We start from the raw sequence: 24,115 nt of genomic DNA on the forward strand, positions 1-24,115 counted from the left end.
TGCCCTCTCCTTCCTGTGTCCTCCCCACTTCCCTGTGCACCTCTTCCTCTTCCTCCATCCTAGCCCTCCCCTCTCCCCACCTTTTATTCAGCAAACTGAGAAGTAAGAAGTGAGCCGGCAGAGGCTGGGCCAGGCTGGGCTGTGGGCAGGCTGGAGTATCAGCTGCAGAGTGAGTGTCTCGAGGAGGAAGAGGTCAGCTCTGCACAGAGTTCTGAGTCTAGGCATAGGTCAGTATTTGTCGCAGTGCATGCACTGTGGGACCTCCTGGTCAGTTTTGTTGGCCTACAGACATTTTAAAAAAGTGAAATAGAAAAGGAGAAACCAGATAATGCTTTGTGGAACTTGTTTTAGCCCATGATATGCGTGTGTGTGTGCGTGTGTGTGTGTGCGTGCGTGTGTGTGTGTATGAGATTGCACACCCCCGTGGAGGGAGGGCAGGCGGGTGTGTGAGGAAGAGTACATGGGTGTGTGGGGAGGGCGAGCCGCACAACCTTGCGAATGGACAGGGCTCAGGCTGGAGACAGCAGGGAGCTTTTCAGGCTGGCGAGCATGGCCACATCTTTTAACCCTCCGACCAAGCTGTGTGAGTCCTTCAACAACTTAGATTTTTGCTGGTACTGAATGCCAGGGCTTTCCAGAACAAAGCTACAGCTGTTAGGACATTCAGGGCTCTGTGTCAACCATCTGTTTGCTCCTAGTGCGATGTTCTCTACCTTGCTCGAGGAGCTATGGACCCTGTGATCAAGATACACCTGTTTTCTAGAGGCTTCTGGGACACTGTGAGCACATTTACCCCATGTGCCTTATTCCCAGAGGTCCCTCTGTCTCCTTGGATACGTGTACTTTCTCTTTCTGGCAAAATCTTTCTGCGTTCACGGGTCTCACTAGTCATACCCTTTGATTTGCAAAAGACAACATACAAGCAGCAAAGGTCATGGGATAACAGGGCACCATGGCCCAACGAGACGTTCTCCTTGGCAACCACTTCTGCCAAAGAATTTCCTGCTGGGGAGTTCTGCCTAATCTCAGAATGCTGCCCAATCTGGGGGTTTGCCCTTTTGAACAAAGGTATTATCACCCTATGGTAATAGAAACATAGCCTTCTAATATTTCTGCGTTAATTTTAACCTATGATATTCCCCGCCGTTCTCTTTCTGGGAAGGTGCAATTTAAATTTGTTAAGGCCAGAGCCTTCATTTGGAGTCTGGGAGCCGTTTGTGAGCATGGGATTGGCACGTGGCTTGCATTGGGTGCACGTACTTGGAAAAATACTTTACATACCTCCAGTCCTGTGAGGCGGACGGTGTTCACCCCTTTTACAGATATGAAACTGAGGCTTAGGTTAGTCATTGACGCGTGGTCACAGGCTAGTGGGTGGCAGAGCTGGGATCGGAACGCCAGCCCCGTGCCTCCAGGAGAGTGTGCATTCTCATCCCCTGAGCTGTAGGCAGCGCTCTCGAACATCAGGGGATACGGCCCTCCGTGAGCTGCGGGGGTGGAGTGGGCGGGGGTCACATGGAAGCGGAAGTCACAGAAGGAGGACATTCCTCGCGACCACGATGCACATGTGGAGGGAGGGCCCGTGCAGCTGTGCAGAGAGGATGCCGAGGCAGGCCCTGTGCTCCGTTCGTGAGTGGGTTAAGTAGTTAAGAGCCAGAGGACTGGGGTCTCAACCTGGAGGGGTTTGGCCCGGCGCACTGGCCGCCCTGCGGTGTGGATCTCGGTGTCCTCTACTCCCGTCCAGGCCTCCTGTGCTCCTTGGCGGGGACCCGAGAACTCTCATCACATGGGATTATAAGATCCGAGCGTTGTGAAATCCCAACGCCGGAGGAGCTGAGTGGTCACCCTCTGACCTTTCTGACCAACACAGAATCCCCCTGTCACCCCTTCTTGTCCCAGCAGTTTCACTGGCCACTGAGTGGGCCAGAGTTTTCCATGCCTCAGCCAGTTCTCTGAGGCCATTCGAAGTTACTGTTCAAATAATACGTACGCATGGAAAAACCAAAAGTACGTACGCATGGAAAAAACAAAAGTCAGAACCAACGCTGTGGATATGAAAATGGTGAAAGCAAAGGTCTTGTTTCCACGACCTGGTCCCCAGGGCTCAGCCTGTGACCTTGTTTGGTATGTGAGTCAGCCCCAAATTATTTATTTATTTATTTGTGCACCTCAGACTGTGTGTAAAAGTAATGCTTAAATTGATTCATTTTATCAATATTTGTATACCCTTTCACTCAATAGATACCTTTGTCGATTTAGTATTTGTGGGACTACCTCTCCCTGGGTTTTGTTTTTTTTTTTAGTCAGGTTTATGATGATCTGTTAACATGGTTTATTTAACCAGTCCTATAGACATTTAAATTGTTTCCAGTTTTCCCTATTACAGTCAATGCACAATTACAGTTTTGGACACGGATCTTATAGCAGTAGGAATGCTGGCGAAGTATTTGCCAAAAACGAATGTACCCCAGGGCTCATCCCGTTTCTTACCCACCAGTAGGGGGTGATGACTTGGTTTCTCCTGCTGTCACCAGCTCTGCAGTTTTTTACAAGGTGCTCTGAGTTTAGACTGTCTGAGAGGCCTCCTTTGTGTATCTTAACTGATGAATGGGGTTGAGTATCCCGTGTATCACAGACTGAATGGGCTTCTCTCTCTGCGACCCCGCTCTGTATTCTGCCCATTTTTTCCTACTGGGTCAGTGTGAGGCCGTCTTAAACGGACTTCCATCGCGTGGAGACGGGTGGAGGTAGCAGACACTGCCGGGTCATGAGTGCTGTGGCCAGGGTTTTGAATTTTGGCAGAACTTCCAAGAAAGCAGAGTTTCTTGGCAATTTGTGAAGTTCAGAGTGTCTGTCGATTTGGGGTGAAAAGCTGATTTTTCTGATGTAATAACTAGGCAAGAAGTTATGAGACCTCCAGTCCCGCCTCTTCCAGTGCCTCGCTTCTGGAACCACTCAAGATTGCGCTAACTGATGCTCGAGCATCTGCCTTGTGCCAGGAATCATACAGATTCGTTCCAGCAAGGGGCGTTCCTGCCCCTAATTGTGGGGGTGGGGGCTTGAAGGAGAAGGAAACTTCCCAGGCCTTTGCTCTTTGTCCTGAGTGGTAGGTAACAGTCTCCTCCCCAAGGGACACTCTCTCCACACCTCCGCCTGTACCATCATCTGGGAGCTGGCTCGCCCTTCCCCCGGTCCTGAAACTGAGCCGTGATGAGCGCGAATTCTGTGTTCTCCGCCTGCTTTACCCAGGGCTTTGGTGGGGGAAGCTCGGGCCGGCTGGGTTTTCTGCTCTATCACTTCTGCAGGAAGTGTCAGTCTGACCTGCATGGTTTCTAGAAGCATCTCAAGCTTTCCCCAAGGACTCTACCCTTCATTTAAGCAGCTTGTCTTAGCACCGTGTTGAGGACTGGGGAGCTAGTTGGGGTAGCCGGCCAGAGGGAAGGAAGTGTGCCCCCCCGCCCCCCGGTGTGGCAGGCCAGGGAGGAAACCGAGGTATCTTGATTCTCAGGGGGGGTGTTCTTCTCTCTGCCTCTTGCTGCAACCATGTCATACTTCCTTTTTTTGTCATTTATGTGTAACTGATCACTTCTACCGATGGATAAGTCAGTTTGCAAGGCTCTGAAGAAGGACTTATTTGCTGTTAATATGAATTACAAAAGGAAGACACACTTCTTATAAACCAGTGTAATTTTCTTGCAAGTCTTCTTAGTCATTAGGCCATTCAGGGGATTTCTTAGAAATTGTCTTTTTGTTGTTTCTGTTTTTCAATGCTTTGGCTGAATACCAGCACTTACCTCATAACCTCCCAGGTGAACGCAACTTGGCCGGCCCTGGGAGCAGCGTGCTATTTGTGCTCTCACTTAGACTTCTTGGTCAGGTGTGCATCCTAGACGTGGAGACACAGAGTGTGATCTGGGGAGAACAGTGTTGAGGTGGTGAGTGGAGGCCCCCCTCATCTTTCTGAGCCCAGCGTGTTCCATGCCTGTTAGGGTACCAGGGGCCATCACTTAGCTGTCCTCTGATGGCCTCAGGACAACCGGAGACTGCAGGATGAGACCTCCTGGGCCTTGAAGGACCTGTGGGGAGAACTCGGAGGAGGCAGCCTTTGTTGTATTTTTGAGGAAGAACTGTCCTGACTAAAAGCCCAGTGGTTAAAATATTCCTAGTGACAGGGTACTCACTCTCCAAGGCAAATTCTGCCCTTTTCGGGAAAGTTATAAATGGACCTCAATATTCAGTTGTTGATAACTGAGCCAATTAAGATAGGAGACTTCCTGTTTCTCAAGGCCAGGAACACACCCTCCCTGGGGCCATACCCACAGCCAGGTGCAGGGTGAGAGTCTGTGCAGTCTTTGCTGCATGAAGGGGGGAATGATAGGGGCAGAAAGCGGGGGGGGGGCACGGTGGTCTGTCACCTGTCCTCAGAGGCAGGAAGGGGGGCGCGGTGGTCTGTCACCTGTCCTCAGAGGCAGGAGGGGGGGGCGCGGTGGTGGTCTGTCACCTGTCCTCAGAGGCAGGAAGGGGGGCGCGGTGGTCTGTCACCTGTCCTCAGAGGCAGGAGGGGGGGGGCGCGGTGGTGGTCTGTCACCTGTCCTCAGAGGCAGGAAGGGGGGGGCGCGGTGGTCTGTCACCTGTCCTCAGAGACAACCTCCGGGTATTTACTGTAGATCGGGATAAAAAGAGGATGGGGTGATTTGATCCCCGAGTATTCAGACTTTACTAGCAAAATCTCTGCCCTTTCTCCTCTTCTTCTTCTTCTTCTTTTTTTTTTTTTAAGAATTTTTATATATTTGACAGAGCGTACAAGCAGATGGCGTAGCAGGGAGAGGGAGAGGGAGAATCAGGCTCCCCACTTAGCAAGGAGCCAGGTGTCGGGGATCATGACCTGAGCCGAAGGCAGATGCTCAACCCCCTGAGTCCCCCAGGGGCCTCTGCCCTTTCTCTTCTTTAACTGCGAAGGAATGAGCCCCTTTCAGGCCTCCTCTTTCCCTGTGTGCCATCTGGAGATGGCAGAGGCGAGGCTGGCCAGTCACTCTGGGACCGACTGGCACGCACAGGTGGATCTCCGGGGCAAGCAGACCCATTTCCAAACCAGACACTAGCTTAGGAAAAAGAAAGAGAGCTATTCACACGTACCTCTTGAGGCTGATGTTGGCGTCAGCAAAGATATTTGCACGTCCTGGGTATTACACTTTCCTGCATATGGAATTTGAAGCCTGTATGTGCCGCCCTGCACATAGATTGGAGCGTCCAGTCATACGGAAGGGTTGTAGGATCGTCACAATGCTGGATACAGACTAAACCTGGATTCCGGTGCTGTTCTGTCCCTTCCCTGCCCCGGGACCCTGAGCAAGTGACGTCAGGTCTAGAGCTCGGTTTCCTTCTAGGCAAGATGGGAAAATTCTATCCTTTGCATCGTTATGGTAAACAATTAAGTAGTTTAAACTCTGTTACTGTCCCCACCAGGGCATTGTCCCACCTTCCGTGGTGGGTGAGAACAGGCAGTGGTTTGTGTCACGCTGGTTTGCTGCTCTATCATCTTTGCCTGGTGTTGCTGGAAAAGTCTGCATGTTTAGAAGCCTCTCAGATGCGCTCCTCTAACCGAAGCAGCTGGAAGGCTGGGACCCCAGGGTGAAATTGGTCAAAGTCTGCTGGCCCTGGAGGGCAGCTTGCTGTGTAGCCGGGTGTGTCCCTGCTGCTGATAACAGGAACACAAAGTTGGGGGTGTGCTCACCCCAGGCTGACATGGGGCTGGGAGCTCCCCAGATGTACCATAAAACCAGATGCCCCAGGTGTTCCCTAAGCATCTGCCGTGAGAGCGGGGAGCGGGGAGCGGGGCAGAATGCATGTGCTCGGAGGCGGGCTGGTTCCAGGAAGTGATGAGTCATTCTGAGGATGAAAGAGCCAGAAGAGTCTCCCGACACAAAGGAGGCCGTTTTGACCTTTTCATCCTTGAGTTTTGATTAACCTCCCTGGCCCCCCACCCCAGGTGCTTGTGAAAATACCGCCTCGAGAGCCAGTGGCCGAGTCTGCTCGGTCTAGTCACTTAGGGGAGGTGAGGACGCTGGTAGTGTTTGCCCCCAGCGTTCCAAGGACAGAGACCTTTCCTAGGGCATCGTTTTGTGTTGCGCTCACGACGACAGCTGGTGAGGTCCCATCAGAGGCACAGTGTTCGTCGTTCCTTGCTCCCGTGCACAGCGCTCACAAAGTTGGGAGGAGGACGGTCTCATCCTGGCCTTCTGACCCCAAGTTTTGTGCAGTTTCTGTGTTCCAGACTCTTACCCTTTGTGTTTCATGGCCTGGATTTTTGGCAAGAAAAGCCTGACGAGCCTGTTACTTAAACCGTGTCTGTAGGGAATTTCATCTGGGGTGTTACCCTCATGAACTTGACGTGGCTGGGAGAGAACAAATGCTGTTCTTCATTTCTTCTAGATTTTACATCACAGCACTTGCCCCCCTCATTCCCGGAATTGCCAGGCTGCTCGAAGGGTGGCTGGTACACCTTGTGGTCTCCACCTCTGGACTGTTGTTGTGATGGGACAAAAATCCCTAAACAAACCCCTTCCTCCCACTACCCTTGGTTTCTTGCTTGGGATGAAGGCTTGATTTCATGTTGCTCTGGCCAGGTCACAGGGTCATGAACTTAGACCACCACCAGGTTCTTGAATTCCCTCCACAACCTTTTGGCGGGAGGGTGGTTCAGACTCCTCGATGAGACCACCCTCGATGGAGCGCTCACTCCCTCTAATGAGTCGACTCCCCCTGGAAGCTTGATCTCCTGGACTGTGCTTTGGCCACTGGCTCTGGAACGTCCTGTCTGCAATTCTGACTCTAATTCCAGTCTGTGATCATCTCTGTAGCACTGGACACCCTGTCCACATGGGCTGAACATTCTGACATTCGGATCTAAGTCATTGCCATCTGTTGTGCTAAAGGCTGACTTTCTTTGACGAGGTGGCACCCATTACCAGTTTGTCATGCACCGAGATGGGGGACGGCTCCATGCAGTGGAGAACGGGGGAGTCTCGGGGTTCCACCTGGGCTCCTGCCCTTGTCCCGTTACTGGTCCCGCCACTCTGAATGTCATGCAGACCTGGCACCCCGGTTCCTCCTCAGAGAGGGGGCAGTAACGGGGGATTTGAGTGCAGCACGGGTTGCTTAGATCTTAGCATGCGAGCTTGCTCATGGGAAGGTTTTCGGTGCCTCACGAAGTCTGTACAAATGGAACATGGAGGTTTGTGTGGCCCCTTTCCTGGGATTTCCTGAGAACTGCAGATGAATTAAAATCACTTTTATCCACTTGTGGATCAAATGAGTAGAAGAAGCAGTTTCTGAACTGACAGCTAAGAGCCTTCGTCTGGAGTAATTCAAATCTTCAAATTTAATAGTCGATGTAGTTCAGGTTGAACACACTGTTTATTTTTAATGTTGTGAGCAGAATCCCAGGTGGACCTATGGTTTTGGATTTTTATGTTCCTCAGTGTTTTATCTGCCTGTTTCTAATATAAGAACTGTAGAGTTTCCAACTCAGGGAGGATTCTCTGAAAAGAGGGTATTTCCGTGAGATGGAACAGCCTCAGAAAATTAGCCTCAAAGAGTGTTCTGGAAAGCCAGAAGATACCACACTAAAAACCCTGCATATAATCATATATCAATTATAATATAAATACATTATATTTATGTTATATATTAATTATAATTATGTACCACACTATATATTACATTATATATCATAAAATACATTATATATATTATATATATTATATATATTACATTCATCCCAAGCAATACATTATATATGTTGTACATATGATATAATATACAATTAAATTATACACAATAATTATATGATATTTAATATTTGATAAATATTTCACATATATGTATAATATCTAATAATTTTAATGTAATACAATAGATAATTAATATTAATATCAATATTAGTATTAGTATTAATATAATAATATATAATGGTATATAATTATATGGTATATAATTATAATAGTGATATACTAACATATTAATAATTAAAATAAATATATTAATTATATATGTGTTTGTGTATATATATGTGTGTATATATGTGTGTGTATATATATATATATATATATATATATATATATATACATGTGTTTACGTTTCCTAATTTCAGAACTGCTCTGATAATTCACAGTACCTTTTAGAGAACCCTCGTTTGGCCAGAAGGAGGTGTTTGTGAGGTTTGGCTCATCTGTCCTTGAAAAGCTGGAATAAGTAGAGGAATCCTGTTTCATGAGGCCCTGTCGGGGAAGCAGCCATTGCTTGCCCAATGTGGAGACTGAAATCAGCAGATCTGGAAGTAATTTGGTTCGGGGTGAATGCAGAGGCGGGACCTCAGAGCTGTTCACCTGGATGTGGAAGCGTTTTGTTTTGTTCTTTTCAGGTCGTACTTTGGTGACTCTGTAGGCAGTTAAGATGCTTTCTGCTTCCCAGTGCTGCCCTCCCTGCGCATCCTGTGTCTGTGAGCGCGGGAGACACGGCAGTCGTGGGATTAAGGGGCAGGTGCAGGGAGTGTGCATCTGAGGCTGGCTTGTCCGGCTTCTTTAGGTACATCCGATTAGCTTCTTCCTTGAGCCTTTTCCTCCCGACGGAACTGAGCCAGTGAACTGGGAGCTGGTGTCCAGCCGGTCTCGTCTTGTATTCGTCCAGCTTTTGCCCAGCGCTTCTTTAGAAAACATCCTGAAGAGCGGAGATGAAGACGAGCCATGCTTGCCCCCAACTTGCCTGCACCCCTCAGCCGAGCAGGTGCCGGGGCTGAACTGGTGCCCCCTTCCCTGAAAGCCTGTCTCAGGCCTCCTGGCCCAAGCAAACAGTAGTCGCCTTCCTGAAATCAGTTCTGGTTAGTTCAGCGTCCACCCTCACCCCCTCCCCAACGGTGGTCACACACACGTAACATAAATGGTTACTGTCTTACTCATTTGTAAGTGCACATTTCAGTACACTTTGTGTGAGCGCAGTTCCTGCTGTTGCTGGCCTGCCACCTTCGGGCTCCAGCTTCTGTTTCCTCTCCCCAGTGAAGCTCTAACCCATTAACCCCTTCCTTCCTCCCCGCGGTCCCTGGTAATCTCAGATCCACTCCTGGTTTCTAGGGGTTTACATAGGAAAATCCTACATCTGGTATTAATCCTTTTGTGACTGTCTTATTGGTCTTAGCATGGTATCCTCTGGGTTTATCCCTGTTGCATATGTAATGTATATCAGAATTTCCTTCCTCTTTAAGGCTGACTCTTGGCCCGTGGTGTGTCTGTACCACATTTTATTTCTCAGTTCGTCCATCGATGAGCACTTGGGTGGTTTCTACCTTTTGGCCGTTGTGAGAACGCTTCTGTGATCAGGGGTGTGCAGATATCTTTTTGAGACCCTGCTTTTGCTTTTCTTGGATATATATTTAGAAGTGGAATGGTTGGGTCATATGGTAATTCTATTTTTGATCTTCGGAAGAACTGTGTTCTGTACTGTTCCATACATAGAGCCGCACCATTTTTGCATTCCTACCAACAGTCCGCTAAAAACCCTGCATATGGGTTCCAATTTCTTCCGAGCCCTGCCAACCCTTCCTGCCTCTTCCTGTGCTTGAGAGAGTGCTGTCCAGGTGGTCAGTTAGAGCAGCCGCTGCTGGTGCTGAGGACAGTTTCTGGGACTATAGTGCCAGGTGGGGCTGTGACCCTGTCATCCTTTGTTAAGAATTTTGGAACAGATGCCCTGCCTCTAAGTTGCTCAACAGAGGGAGTAGCTAAAGATAATCAAAACAACTTTCAGTTATTCGTGGTGGGAGAACCACAGCAGGCTGGCCCCGTGGCACGCACGGAGGGAAGATCGCAGGACCAGGAACTGGGAAGTCAGAGTCCATCTGTGCAAGGGGGGAGCGCTGCCTGTCACTTCCCATTTCTGGCCTTATTCCTTTCAAACGAGGCTTTCAGAATAACAACCCAGGGTCATGCCCCTTTGAAATCAGATTCTGTGCAATAACCCGAATTTGATCACTGATGAGGAGAGGGACACTTTGCTGTGAGGACAAGGGTGCAGAGCCCCATTTAGCTTGAATTTATTAAAGATGCCCCTTCAGGCTTTATCTCGGGCCGGTCGGAGCTGGAATTGGATCTTGTGGGTCATCACGCTAACGTCCTCGTCTTACAGATGAGCGGCTGGGACGCGGACACGTGGTCACACTCTCCAGTCACGAGCTTGCTTTCGGCTGTGACTACAGTATGCTGGCCAGTGGGTCCTCGGGGCTGCGTGAGCAGAGGCAAGGGTGTGGGCACGGGTTCGAGCCTCGCTGCAGGAGGCGGTCACCTGTCACTCAGGGACCAGTGTGGCCCACAGCTGAGGGTCGCGAAGCAGGAGGGGGGCTGTGGAACCAAAACAGAGGTGGCTTCGGGCCCAGCCTGTGCCCTTGGGTATTGTCCTCCTTGCACTTTTGCTTGTCCTTTAGTTCACTGGTGTGAAAGGCCTCGTACCTACAGTGTTGTGACAATCAAGGAGCACAAGGTCACGAGGAAGGAATCTACAAAAATATTGTTCCTACCGCCGTGCTTTGCCGCAGGGTTAGAGGCTGACCCCTGTCGGTAAGCACCGGAGGTTAAGATCTACATTGAACATTGATGTGACAATTTTTTTTTTTTTCTTGTAAAATGATTCTCTGTTAGAAGTGTCAGGGTTCCTGGCGCCTGGCAGACTCAGACAGTAGGACACACCATGCTTGATGTTGGGGTCATGAGTTCAAGCCCCACATTGGGCATAAAGCTTTCCAAAAAAAAAAAAATCACAAAAACCCCAAACAAAAAAGGAGTATCAGGGTCGTAGGAATCTTTTTTTGCGTTGTTCTTCTTTTCGGAACTGTCTCCTGTCCCGTTTGCCTGAATTAGTTAGCTTGCTCACAGATGCAGAAGTTGCGTGATTTTCTGATCTTGCCTCCCTGTGACTTGCGTTCGTGGTGGGAGAAAGAGCACCGGGCGCAAGTCTGTCCAAGGGCGACTGGCCCGGGCGCATCTGTGCTGGTGTTCACGGAGGGTCTGCTTGTCGCTCGTCCCAGGGAGACGGGTCCATCAATCCACGGAGGGTCATTTAAGATTGTAAAATGAGCCATGAGGGCTTTCTTGGGTTCTTTGTAGGTTTTGTCATTGCTTTTAGGGCTCCGGCCGCTTCTAATTTAGCCTTGAATCAGCGGTTCATGTTTGGGCATGGTGTGCAGGGCTCGTGACCAACCACCTGGGAGCCTCGGTTTTCTTATTGTGAAGTGGGGATGCTAACTCACTGCTGCTTATGTCACAGGGGTTGAGGTGAGGCTGATGAAAAGTAGTTTTCGGTTTTTTAACTGACAAAGGCAAGTCTTGATCGTCGGCCTCAAGGACAACCTGGCTTCGCCAAGTGACAGGGAAACCACACGGCGAAATAGAGACACATCCAAGCGAGAAAGTGCACAGAACCGAACTGTGCCGACAGGTCAGGGACAGTGTGCACAGCAAGGAGGTGGCCGCTGGGATCGCTGTAAGGGACCCGCGGTGAGTGGGGTCAGCAGGGTCCCTCGCGGCCCCATGTCGGGTAGCTGGTGACCTTGAAGAATCAGGGCGTGATGGTTGGGAGAGAGGGTGAGGTCTTGGGATCCAGCGACTGGAAGTCACAGCGCGCAGACCTTTCATGCTCAGACGGTGGACCTCAGGAGGCCACCGAAGTGTTAAGCGCACCGAGAGGAGAGCGGCGCAGCTTTGCCTGGGCCAACCTGTGGGGTCAGCTAAACTGGGCTGGCAAGGAGGCAGCCCCAAGCGAGCTGCACCCTGAGGCAGTCACCCCGAGTGAGGGCAGACACTTCTGAGGACAGGCACCTCCCAAGGCAGGTCGCCTGAGCACTGGTCCCTTGAAGACAGGTCCCCTGAGGACAGGCTCCTCCCAGGGCAGAAGGCCCAGTGAGGCAGAGCAAGGAGGAGCGAGTGGCAGAGGAAGGCTTCAGGGTTGACCCTTCTGGGCTGCGGGCCACTCTGAGGTGTCCGAGTCTCATTGCGGCACGTGACAGGGCCAGACCATGGAGCCAGAGAGTGGGGTCTACCGGGGTGGACAGTGGGGCAGGGAAGGATGGTCACCAAGGCGGTCGTGGGAGCCGGAGCTGTGGAAAGAGGGCCAGAGCGTGGCGCCAGCTCACTGGGTCCTCTGGCCCCAAGCATCTCTCCAGCTGTCTCTCCACCTCCCTCTTTCTGCCTCCTCGCGGGCTGGCGTCTTCTCATCGGCACCATCGCCAACAGCCGCCGCTTAGTCTTCCGGCTTTCTTTCCCTTCTTGCCGGTCTGTACGCTTTTGCCGCGAGGCATTTTTGAGCTCATGGGTCAAATCATCATTTTGTTGTTCCCGAGTCTGCAGTGGCTTCACGTTGCTCCTTAGAAACGTCCGGGCCTCCCAACGTGGCGCGAACTCCATCCTTCCCTGCTTGTCCGTGGCAGGCACAGCCCCCAGCCGGGCTCCTGGGCACCGTCCCCGCGGGCGTCTGCCCCCTCCTCGCCCGCTGGAGCCCCTTCCATGCGCTGTCCGCCTCCCTCGGCTGTGGCCCCTCCTGTCGGCATAGAACAGACGCAGCCCCACGGACGTGGACTTCACTTCCCCGTGTTTTACTTCTGTCTCCTTCACGAGCCTGCGAGTCCCGTCAGAGGCCAGGGATGCCGTCTTACTGATCTCGGCGTGGCCAGTACCAGGCTGGGTGGAGAGTAGATGCCGGATGTTTGCTGACCGGCCCTTGGTTGCGTAGCCGGACAGACACACGGTTAGCCGGACAGACACATGGAAGCAGAGCCCGTGTTTCCCCTGGAGCCGCCGTGGGGCAGAATCTGATTAGGCAGACCGAGACCAGGATGGAAATTGTTCCAGATAAGACTCAGTTTTTCTCCTTCTCAAGTGGAACTACCCATTTTTTTCCAGTTACTGTTTTTGAATGCCGACTCTATTTGGCATGGTGGGGGCTAGAGCCCAAGAGGTATAAAGTGTGTCTCTTCTCACGAGTCTTCAGATTTAGCTGTAAAACCTGCACGCGACGACAGAGCAGGGCACGGCTGAGCAGGGGCCGGGGCCGCGGAGGGGAAGAGCCCAGCGCCCTCCGGGATGAGGCTTCCTGGCGTCGACAGGGTGGGGGTTGGTGGGCTGGCTGACGGGGTGGGGGTAGACGGGTGGTGGGGGTGGGCGTCGTGGAGCCCATCCCCGTGGAGCAGTAGGGTCTGAACGAGGTGTGGCCGTCGAGCGAGTGTGACGACGGCAAGTTCATCAGGACTGGCTCCGGACAGACGGCCTTCCTGGAATTAACCGACGGTGGGTCTGTCTCTCTTTCTAGACTCAAACCATGAATTACGTGGGGCAGCTGGCGGGCCAGGTGTTCGTCACCGTGAAGGAACTCTACAAGGGGCTGAATCCTGCCACCCTGTCCGGATGCATCGATATCATCGTCGTCCGCCAGCCCAACGGGAGCCTCCAGTGCTCGCCCTTCCACGTGCGCTTTGGGAAGATGGGGGTCCTGCGCTCCCGAGAGAAAGTGGTGAGAGCGTAGGACCCTGCGGCCTGGGGGGCCAGGCTCTCTCTCTAAAACCTAAAATCATCGTGTTTCTGCCTTTGAAGATTTATTTATTTGACACAGAGAGAGAGGTCACAGTAGGCAGAGCCGCAGGCAGAGAGAGAGGGGAAGCAGGCTCCCCGCTGAGCAGGGAGCCCGAGGTGGGGCTCGATCCCAGGACCTCGAGATTGTGCCCTGAGCCAAAGTCAGATGCTTTGCTGACTGAGCCCCTCAGACGCCCCTCATGTTTCTGTCTTTGGACAGAGCTTCAGGCCTCCTGAACTGTGGCTTCACCCTGGGAAGGACTGGTCACCGAATTGATAAGTACTAACTCGAATTGTGTTAAATTATTCCAAGACATGGGGCAAAAATCAGCTAGTTATTAAGCTTGTGATTTGTGTGAGTCAGACATTCAGACCAAGGGCGGCAGAGCTTGTTTGTCTCTGCCCGTTGCCCTCTGGAGCCTCGGCCAGAAGACCTGTCCAAAGATGCTGTCCCTCGCTGGCCTGGGGTCTCCTGGCTGGGCTGTCACCTGAGGCTCGTGGCCATGACGCCTACACATGGCGCGTCCGTGTGGCCTGAGTAGCTCCACAACATAGCTGCTGGATGCGGGGTGACCCTCTCCAGGGGAAAGGAGCCGTGTCCTGACCTGGGTGCAGACGTTCCAGGAGCCGGTCCTGCACGGGGCACCTCTGCGCGGGGTCGGCGCTGGGGCAGGTAGACGCCGTTTCTGATGGCTTGCCTCACTGAGACGGGGAACTGTGCCATCGTTTGGGGCATTTGTGGGTAAAGGAGATGTGTACAAAGGCAGGGCACCCCCTCGAGGTTTCCTGTTTGAGTCAAGTGTGTTTTTCCTTCAGGTTGACATAGAAATCAATGGGGAGTCCGTGGATTTGCACATGAAATTGGGAGATAATGGAGAAGCATTTTTTGTTCAAGAGACCGATAATGATCAGGTAAGGACGGCCGGCGGCCACTGGGACTTCCTAGTTTTTGAGTTTTGAGCGATGCTTCTCTAGAGGGCCCAGCGGAAGTTTGTGTGGAGAAGTGACACTGGTGCGGGGCCGTGTAGACCGTCGCAGCAGAGAAGCGTGGCTGCTGACCTGTACCGGGGATCTGGGAGCCCCACGGGGTGGGTGCGAGCCGTGTCCAAGACCCCGCCGTCCTGGCCTGCTTCCTCGTGCCGTCTCCGAGGAGACGGGAACCGGATCACGCCGAGCTGTCGTCCAAAACACCCAGGTTACTCTGGCATGTCAGGTCTCAGAGGGCTGAACGTTCTAATTTTTGTGTAGTGTGTAACCACATCACTTTCATTTTTTGTAATTTAAAACAATTTTAACAGCTCTACTAAGATACAGTTTGTGTACTGTACGCTTTCTCTGTTGCAAATGTACAGTTTGGGGGTTTTCAGGTGTCTCCAAAGAGATGTCGCACGGTCAATTTTAGGACATTTTCATCGGCCCAAGAAGAAACCCTGTGCCCTATAGCTGTCGCTTCCCTGTATCCCCAAGCCCCCGCCCCGTCACCTTCCTGTGCCCTCAGCAACCTCTCCTTCACTTTCTGTTTCTCTCAGTTTCCCTGTTCCGAGCTTCCCCACGAACGCAGTCCCAAGTGTGTTGTCATCGCGCCTGGCTCCCTTCCCTTCTCATGGAGCTTTCGGGGCTCGCCCATCCCGTCGCCGGGCTCCGGGCTTCATCCCTCTGTGGGGCTGCGTCATCGCCCGTGGTGTCCGCGCACCACACTGGTTTGCCCTTTCATGGGCTCGTGGACATCTGGGTCGTGTCCACCTTTTGGCTGTCAGGAAGGATGCCGCTGTGAGCGTTCCTGCGCAAGTTTTTGCGTGGACAAATGGCTTTGTTTCTCTTGGGTCCGCACCCAGGAGCAGAAGCTCCCGTCACATGCTAGCGGTGTGTTCCATGTTCGAGGAACGGCCGCTCCGTTTGACGTGCCCACAAGCAGGGCATTGGCTTCGCGCTTGTCCACATTCTCATGGCCACCTGCCCTGGGACCGCGGGTCTAGCTGTCCTGGGGGCGAGCAGGGACGTCTCATCGGGGCGCTGCCGTGCGTCTCCCTGATGACTGGTGAGCCGAGCATCTTTTCACAGGCTGGCTGGCCGTTTGTATTTGTTCTTTGGAGAAAAATCTATTCAGATCTTTTTGTGATAGGTTTTTGTCTTTTTATGATTAGTTTGTTGTGGATGTCTTTGCTTGCTTGATGATATTCCTTGAAACATAAAACTTTTACATTTTGATGAAGTCCAGTTTTTTTTTTTTTTTTTTTAATCCTTTTGTGGCTTCTGCCCTTGGCATTCTGCCGAAGAATCCTTTGCCAAATCCAAGGTCATGAAGATTTATCCCGATGTTTTCTTCTTAGAGAAACCGCTTTTTCACTCTTACCTTCTTCGAGAAAATGTGGAAGGGATGCTGTGTTGGGATTTCTCAAGAAAGTCCACTTAGACTAGTTCTTTTACGGGAAGATAGCGTGATGCCAAAGGAACAGCTAAAAAGCTCCAGGGTCAAAAGAATGCACATGGTTTCAGTTTCAGAATAAAATGGTCCCAGGCTCCTCCTCTTTTTGGTCTCCTCAAAGGTGTGATGTAACGGGAGGACCAGCATCCTCGGCCTGTGCCCCTGACTTCTGTAATTATGTCCCTGTCCGCAGGCCCGGCTCTGAGAGTCACTCATTCGTAATTATTAATTCTTGCCATCTCAGATGGATGCTTGCTTTCCAAATTTCTGTTGTCCCTTAGCTTGGACAGATTTTACACTGTGGGAGTTGAAGAAGCTTTTGGGCCAGGCTTCCATGGAAGCTGCAGGGGCTGGAGCCTGCTCTGCTGGCCTGAAGGGTGCCTGGGGGCGGGGCGGGGCTTCGGGGGGCGGGGCTGGGTATGTTCTGCCCCTTAGGGATGGCCTTGGCTACCCTGGAAGGCTGCTGCAAGTCGGAGAAGCCTGTGTTCCTCATCACCTGAGTGCCCCAGGATCCAGGCCCCCTCTGCCTATGGAGCTTTGCCCCTTCCCTGCCCATGTGGAGACCTTTCTTTGCTTTTAACCTCGTGTCGGCACTGTCGGCCTTTCTTCTGGGTTTGGCCCATTGAGCAGCTGGTAGAGATGACCTCTCACCTCCCAGCCCAAGGCTTGGTCTCAGATGTTCTCTGCACACCTGTAGCACCTCGAGTGTTCTCGAACCTGCTGTAAGGGGTTAGCAGGGGGGTTCTGTTTCTCTCTTCTCCTTTGTATATGTTCTTTCCTTCTTGTTACCAAGTGTCTCCTAATAAATAAACCAATAATAAAAATGATTAATAATAATTATTACCTATAATTATGAACTGTAATTATTAATATAAATAGTAATAATAATAATAAAATGATTGTTATAGTTTTTAGATGATTATTATGCCTTATTAAACAACTTATATGGTAAATCATTATTAAACAACTTAAATGGACCTGCCATGTATTTTTTCCTTTAGTTTTTAAGAGGAGAGTCGGTATCGAATTGACTAACGGCCGAATACCTGGATGGCTCTGGTGTAGGCAGGCACTTGGGGTGGGGGGTGTCAGCTGTATTTTTGTTTTTAATTACTATCATCTTAATTCAGTGCATATTAAAAAATGTATACACATTCTCTCTTTTACATGCAAACATGTGCAGGCACGTACACATACCCACACACGCCACCATATACACTCACCCCCTTCCCTTCCCCTGCACTGAAATGCAAAGTTGAGCCCAGTTCCCAGGTAATGTGATGATTCAAAGCTTATTTTTCTCTCTTTACTGTGGATACTTCAAACACTTTGGGTGCCCTGAAATCACTCATTACCTCGCTTTGCTATAATTACAAAAATGTGGGACTCGATACAAAATGCCGTAGAGTGCATTGCTGATTCGTGGTTGGCTATCCGGATCTGGCGCTGCCTCCAGCCCGCGGTGGCCATGACCGCTGGTCCCGCCACCCCACATAGCCCTCCCCGAGGGCGCTCGCTCTCCTGAAGGAACACTGGCCAGCCTTTGGCACCCCTTGCCCCTTAAACCCAAATTAATAAGGCTCTTTGAAGTCTTTCTTCTGCCCTTCAGGAGGTGATCCCCACGTACCTGGCCACCTCCCCCATCCTGTCGGAGGGGGCCTCGCGCATGGAGAGTCAGCTGAAGAGGAACTCTATAGACAGGATCAGAAGCCTGGACCCCAGCACGTCCGCCCAGGCCTTGCCTCCCAGTGAGGCCGCTTCGAGCAGCTCTTTAGTGAAGAAGAGAAGGAAACGGAGGAGAAAGTCGCAGCTGGACACCCTGAAAAGAGACGACAACACGAACACGTCTGAGGACGAGGACATGTTTCCCCTAGAGATGAGCTCGGATGACCAGGCTGACCCCCTGGACAGTAGCAGGTAAACGTGCGTGAAAGCTGGGGCCTGTGTGGGGTCAGGCGCGTTTGTTCTCTGAGATGATTCTCACAACTTGTTTTTCGCCCCAGTATTCCTTATTCTTTTTTTTCTTTTTTTAAAGATTTTATTTATTTATTAGAGAGAGAGAGAGAGGGCAAGCGTGAGCAGGGGGAGGGGCAATGGGAGGGAGGGGGAGAAGCAGGCTCCCCGCTGAGCAGGGCCTGACCCCCGGGGTCGATCCCAGGACCCTGGGACGTGACCTAAGCTGAAGGTAAAGGCTTACTGATTGAGCCCCCCAGGTGCCCAGTGTTCCTTATTCTTATGTGAATGCATCTTAGACTGAGTGTTAGAACTCTGTGGCCCCAACCTCCAGGGGCAGAAACATCTGAGCTGGCTTACAGCTGCAAGGTGGTCGGTCCTCGTCTGGCCGCCTCAGCATCTAGGACGGAACCGAGGGACAGAGAAGCGAGCAAACGAATCCTTCATGCACGAAACCCTGTTTCAGAGCCTGCTTGCTCTTATTTGGGCCCTGACTGAAGTCCCGGCCTTTGGGGTGATGTGTGGCTGGGGACTAATCTGTGACAGCTTTCAGGTTATAAGGATGTGCAGAACGTGACCAGTTGTCTCTCCAAGCAGACTTTTCCTTTCCAGTTCTGACTAGGCTCGAGGTTTCATGGTCGTCTTTGCTTTTACCTGGGTGGTGAAATTCGGTTTCTGTGTATTACTATTTTAGTGAAAATGGCCAATTTTAAGACAAAACTCATTTGTAAAGTATATTTGATATTTCAGATCTTTATGTAATTCAGTTTTTTTTTTTGTTTGTTTGTTTTTTTTAATGGGGGTGTTGTTGAGGGAGAGAGAGACTGTCAGGCAGACTTCCTGCTGAGCGCAGAGCCTGACGCAGGGCTCAATCTCACGGCCCTGAGATCACGACTTGAGCCGAAATCAAGAGTAGGAAACTTCACTGACTGAGCCACTCAGGCGCCCCTAAAATTCAGTATAATTTTTGATAGTTATTTTGTATCTTGTTAACATGAAAAAGGGATAAGGAACATCAGGACTGTCCCTCTGCTTCATTATTCAGATTAGGACTTTTTTCCCCACTCTGGCTAAAAATATAGGCAAACTGGCAGTGACACGTTTCCTCACTATAGCCTCTAATCTGCTATAGGCTCAGAAACTAGTGGTTGGGCTTATTATAGTTGTAGTCCCTGCATGGCTTTTAGTTCCAGAACTTAGTGAGGGATATTTCAGGAAACATCAGAAGTACGGACCGACAGCCACTGTGTGACTGCAAGAGGTAATTATATTTTTGTTATTAGTGCATTCTACCTGAAACAAGGTAGCTTTGCAGTCGTTTTGTCATTATTAGAGTCATTTGGTTTATATCATTTATTTGTTCTGCTAGGTGAAGGATTGTCTCTGTGTGGTCATTCACTTGGCAGCCTCCTGTGCCAGCAAGACTTTTCAGCCTCCTGGGTCCGTTTCGGGGCCGCGGTGTAACATGACCAGCAGGGTCACCTTTACACACGTCTGTCAGCCCAGAGACTTGAATAGAGTCTTTTTTTTTTTTTTTTAAAGATTTTATTTATTTATTTGATAGAGATTACAAATAGGCAGAGAGTCAGAGAGAAACAGGCCCCCTGCTGAGCAGAGAGCCCGATGTGGGGCTTGATCCCAGGACCCTGAGATCATGACTTGAGCTGAGGCAGAGGCTTAACCCACTGAGCCACCCAGGCACCCCGAATGCAGTCGTTTTAATGAGCTTTATAATCCAACCAAAGCACAAACACATTGACGCGTGCCTGTGTGTCATGTTTTCCCTCCTTACTGCCTCCAGTATGCCTGGGTGGGTCAGAAAGAGATCGTGTTCATTGACAAAGAACTTAGCTAATCAAGATAAAAGGGAAACTTGCCTTCATTATGAATCTGTCGCACATAATCACTAATAATTCTTTGACTTTAGTCTTTTTCTTCTTTTTTTTTTCCCCTCCAGAACTCTTCCTAATGATATACCTGTATTCCAAGAAGATGTTTCTAAGGAAAGCCCTTCCCCAATCATGACTTACCCTCAGTCAGCATCGTACCCTAATTCTGATAGAGAGTGGTCACCCAGCGCCAGGTGAGTTGCTGGGGGACGTGTCTAATAATAGTGAAATATAAGTAAAAAGTGAAAAAATGCGGGTTAGAGTAGGAGGTATAGATTCGGATTGAAAAAGGACACATGCAGACCATAAACTTCTGATGTCATAATCAAGCTGTAAATCTGGCTCTTCACTCCCCGCAGGTGACCTTGAAAGAAAAGCCTCTCCAGTTCCTTAGTGCTGATTGTCAGCAGGAGAAAACAGGTGGCTGAGCCTTTCTTGACACTTAGCCCTCCAGTACGATTCCAGAGCCACCAAGATGGTTCTGAGCTGTTAGAATGACGCCTTCTCCCCGTGCTTAACCCCTTCTGCTGAAACCAGGAATATTTCCCTGAAAAAAACTCTGACGATGCCCTAGAGTTGGGGTAGAAACTTGGAGAATCAGACCTGCTCAGGCTGTGGATTGCTATCCCAAAGACCCAGGGACTGGTAGTCAGTGAGACTTCTGAGAATATGTGAGCCCTTCTCAGAAGAACCAGGAAGGGGGCAGATCTAAACCGGGTGTCCTCAGCAGGGGCTGTATCACCCCCATTAGGGCAAAAATTGGCTCTTGGGCAGCAGAGAGTTCTTAGGTATTATAATGGCTTGTGGCTCCCCTGGGGCCTCACACGTAAGCAAATACGGAGTCCATCTGTGGTATTAAAGGGTCACAGTGGAGGGAGGACCATGATAGGGAAAAAGCCTCAGCTGTCTGGGGGTATGCGAACAATGGAAAGAAGTTGAGAAACCCCGATCTTAGTGACAGGGACATCCTTGGATTCTTCGTCTTCTTTTTTTTTTTTTTTTTTTAAGATTTTATTTATTTGAGAGAGAGAAAGAACAATGAGCAGTGGGGAGGGGCAGAGCAAGAGGGGGAAGCAGACTCCCCACTGAGCTGGAGCCCGATGTGAGGCTCAATCCCAGAACCTTGGGATCATGACCAGAGCCAAAGGCAGATGCTTAACCCACTGAGCCTGCCCAGGTGCCCCAGGCTTGGATCATTCTTATTCCTTATGTTGTAGATGTACTTGTGGTTTGTAGTGGAAGTGTGGGAACCCTGCTGCAAAGGCTCCCTGCCGAAAGCCAGAGTCCTCCCAACAGCCCTGCTTCATTCCAGTTCCACCAGAGCGATCTCGTCAGTCGAACAGCACAGTGAGCAGGACGTGCTGGAGTCCGGGTCCCAGAGAACTAGATCAGTCCCGAGCCTGGGTCCAGGACAGCCGGTGTCGGTCTGCCCCAGTGGGGCTAGAGGCCTGCGGGGTGTCCTCGTGGAGGTCTGTCTGCAGACCTAGCCCGTGCTGTAGAAACAGAACGCTAGCTACCCAGGATGTTTACAGTTTCCAGCAGCCATCGTTAGAGGGTGAAAAGAAACTGAGAAAGTTACCTTTGATGATTGAGTTCCTTTGACCCAGCATGTCCAAAATTCCATCAAGTCGTTTCCACGAAGTTCTTAATGAGATTTTCACATTCTTGTTTTTATACTAAGTCTTTGAGATCATTGTGAATTCACATGGAAAGACCACCTTGGTGTGGACGTGTCACACTTCATGTGCTTGATAGTCATGTGCAGCTGGTGGCTGTCATATGGACAGTGCAGATATTAGACCTTCCTGGAACCTCTCTCATCATCTCCCGAGGTCTGTGGAAATGCACCCTAAGGAGGGAAAAAGATGGCATTTTAGGAAGAAAATTAGGTAGGATGGTTAGAAACCACTGTTAGGTTGGAAAATCTGTTCAGACACTCTACCTTAATTTTGAGTTTCAAATAAATGTTTAAAAAGCAACCGTGGGTATGTTCTCCCGTCTTCCATGATTTGCCTTATGAATCCAGAAGAGCGGCTGTGTCAGATCCTGCAGGTCTGACTGCTGTCATATGCAGCGACAAATTAGGATAAATAGATACATTTCCATACTTGGAAGTACGTCTTTTCTTTGAAGAGACAACTGGCAGCAGAAATGATCAACTCTTTGGAGACTGCAGTTTGATTAAGCACCAAATTCTGACCAGAGAATAACAATCTTTTACGGCCATATGGATGAAATAGAAAGTGAAATGAGTCTTTTGGCAGTTTCCTGTTCTTGTGTTCAAAAAATTCATGTTGATTTCTGAGTGATTTCAACAGAGTCATTTCTGCTGCTGTCAGATGCCTAAGTATGTTCATTTGCTCGCAAATGTTATTGTGGAGAGGAGTCAAATAATTTATATGAAGTTTAATTGAATTGACCTGTGATTTTTCTTTCTCTTAATGTGTATCACGTGGTGCCCGGTAGCCCGATAGATTGCCAAAGGACTGGCCCCCGCCTGGCAGTTGCAGCCGAGGGAGGTCTTTCTAGCTCTTGCCCTCCACAGTCTTCCCACTTCCATGCTTCGGAAAGGTAGAGGGGCTTTTTCCCCACTTGGATGTCTTCGATAATCAGAATTGTGATCTAACCCGTACAAGCCTGTTTACCATTGACCAAATTACTTACGCAGACAATGCATAGACTGCGTAAATGAAACTTTTGATCTAACTCTTACAAATCTACTTGACTAACCAAATTACTTATGAAGAAAATACATAGAGATGTTTTTTTTTCCCTTTGATTAAGCATTTGTAGATTATTAGATTTTTTTCCATGACTAAATTGGATTCTCTGGAAATTATGGCTAAGCATATAGTTCTTCCAAATTTTATGGAGCGCTTTGCAAATCAGAACAATGAAACAAAAATCGGTAATATGATTTTTGCTTTGTGTCTAAGGGTTGTTCAACATACAAGTTTATAAGATCTTTTGTGTAAGGGGAGTTATTATAACTCTTTAAGTTGCTGATTAGACTGTCTGAATAATGGAATCCTATTTCCAAGGCATTTCTAGAATGGAATTTTGGAAAGTAGCATAGGTTTAGGATCATAGGTTTGTATTTTCCTCAGATGCCATGGTCTGAGGTTCTTGCCTCCATTCCTTCCATGGTGTCCACACTCCAAGCTGCGTGGTGGACCTATATGGTTTCTAAATGTTAACAAATGAAGCTCTGACTGACTTCTACACGAGAAATGTTTTCCTTTTTGATTAAAGAATCAAGTCTCAGGATATGCTTCGTTTGGAAAGTTTCATGTACAGAGGAAAGGCCATTTTGAAAGGAGGAAAACTAAGCTGTGAACAGTTAGAACTCACTTGCCCAAGCGGGACTGGCAAAATCCTCAAAACTGTTCCGTGGTTAATAAATGCATTATTTACGAAAGCCAATCACAGATCTTGTAAGCTTATTTTTTTGAACAACCCTTGACCTTAAAAGACTAAGATTTGATAATGGGAAATCTTGGACCCACCATCTTCCTTGTGAATCACACCCAGAACTGGGAGCCTTTCCCCGACTCACCTTCTGTCAGCCTGAATTCCACAGACCGTGCGCGGGTATTTGCGTGCAGGATCCTCTGAGGGAGGCTGGTGTTGCCGCCATTTATGGTGGTGGCCGGCCGGGTGCCGGAGGTGGCGCTCCTAGCTCAGGGCTCGCTTCTCTGTGGATGAGTTTGCAAACCTGATACCTCTGTGGAGACCTAGGGCTTGTGGGGTTGGCCAGGGGTCGGAATAGCAGGAATTCTGGAGTTGGCACCACAAGACACTCGTGTTCAGCATTTGCCTTCTTCTAGAGCAGGGGCTGGCTAAGGACGGCCGGTGGGCCAGCCGTGGCCCCCCATCCGTCCTCGTGGTTCTGTGGGACTGCGGCTTACTCACGTATCGTCAAGGGCCGCTTTTGTGCAGCTGCGACAGAATTGTGCGCTCTGACAAAGGTTGCGTGACTCACAAAACTTGACGAAGTTCGCTGACCCCCCGGCTCCAGAGCAAGCTCTGTCTAAAGGGCTCTGCTGACTTCAGTGCAGGGGGTACAACCATTCCTTGTTCCACAAAACATCACTCGTGTTTTATGTGGTGAAATAGAACAGCAGGAGCTGTTGGAGGGATTGGAGGTTCGGATGCCGCGCTGCGGAGGACAGGAAGCCAGTCACAGTGGACCTTTTCTGTGATGACTCTGGAGACAAACTGGATGCTGGTCACGGTTGTAG

General features: G+C 50.0%; 1 protein-coding gene across 8 annotated transcripts in view; it reads left to right on the plus strand.

Moving 5' to 3' along the window:
- LPIN1 (lipin 1) overlaps positions 1-24,115 on the plus strand; it is a 125,965-nt gene that overhangs the window by 60,995 nt on the left and 40,855 nt on the right. For 5 of the 8 annotated variants that reach the window (XM_082745644.1, XM_082745645.1, XM_082745648.1 and 2 more), the window contains 5 exons: positions 13,348-13,548; positions 14,424-14,519; positions 17,642-17,949; positions 19,943-20,068; positions 22,341-22,445. In XM_082745644.1, coding sequence (XP_082601770.1) covers positions 13,348-13,548; positions 14,424-14,519; positions 17,642-17,949; positions 19,943-20,068; positions 22,341-22,445 — 836 coding nt within the window. The remainder of the gene's footprint in view (positions 1-13,347; positions 13,549-14,423; positions 14,520-17,641; positions 17,950-19,942; positions 20,069-22,340; positions 22,446-24,115) is intronic. The other 3 variants (XM_082745649.1, XM_082745651.1, XM_082745650.1) reach the window with 1 other exon arrangement.

The sequence above is a fragment of the Mustela nivalis genome (assembly GCF_964662115.1).
Source record: "Mustela nivalis genome assembly, chromosome: 8".
NCBI lineage: Eukaryota > Metazoa > Chordata > Mammalia > Carnivora > Mustelidae > Mustela > Mustela nivalis.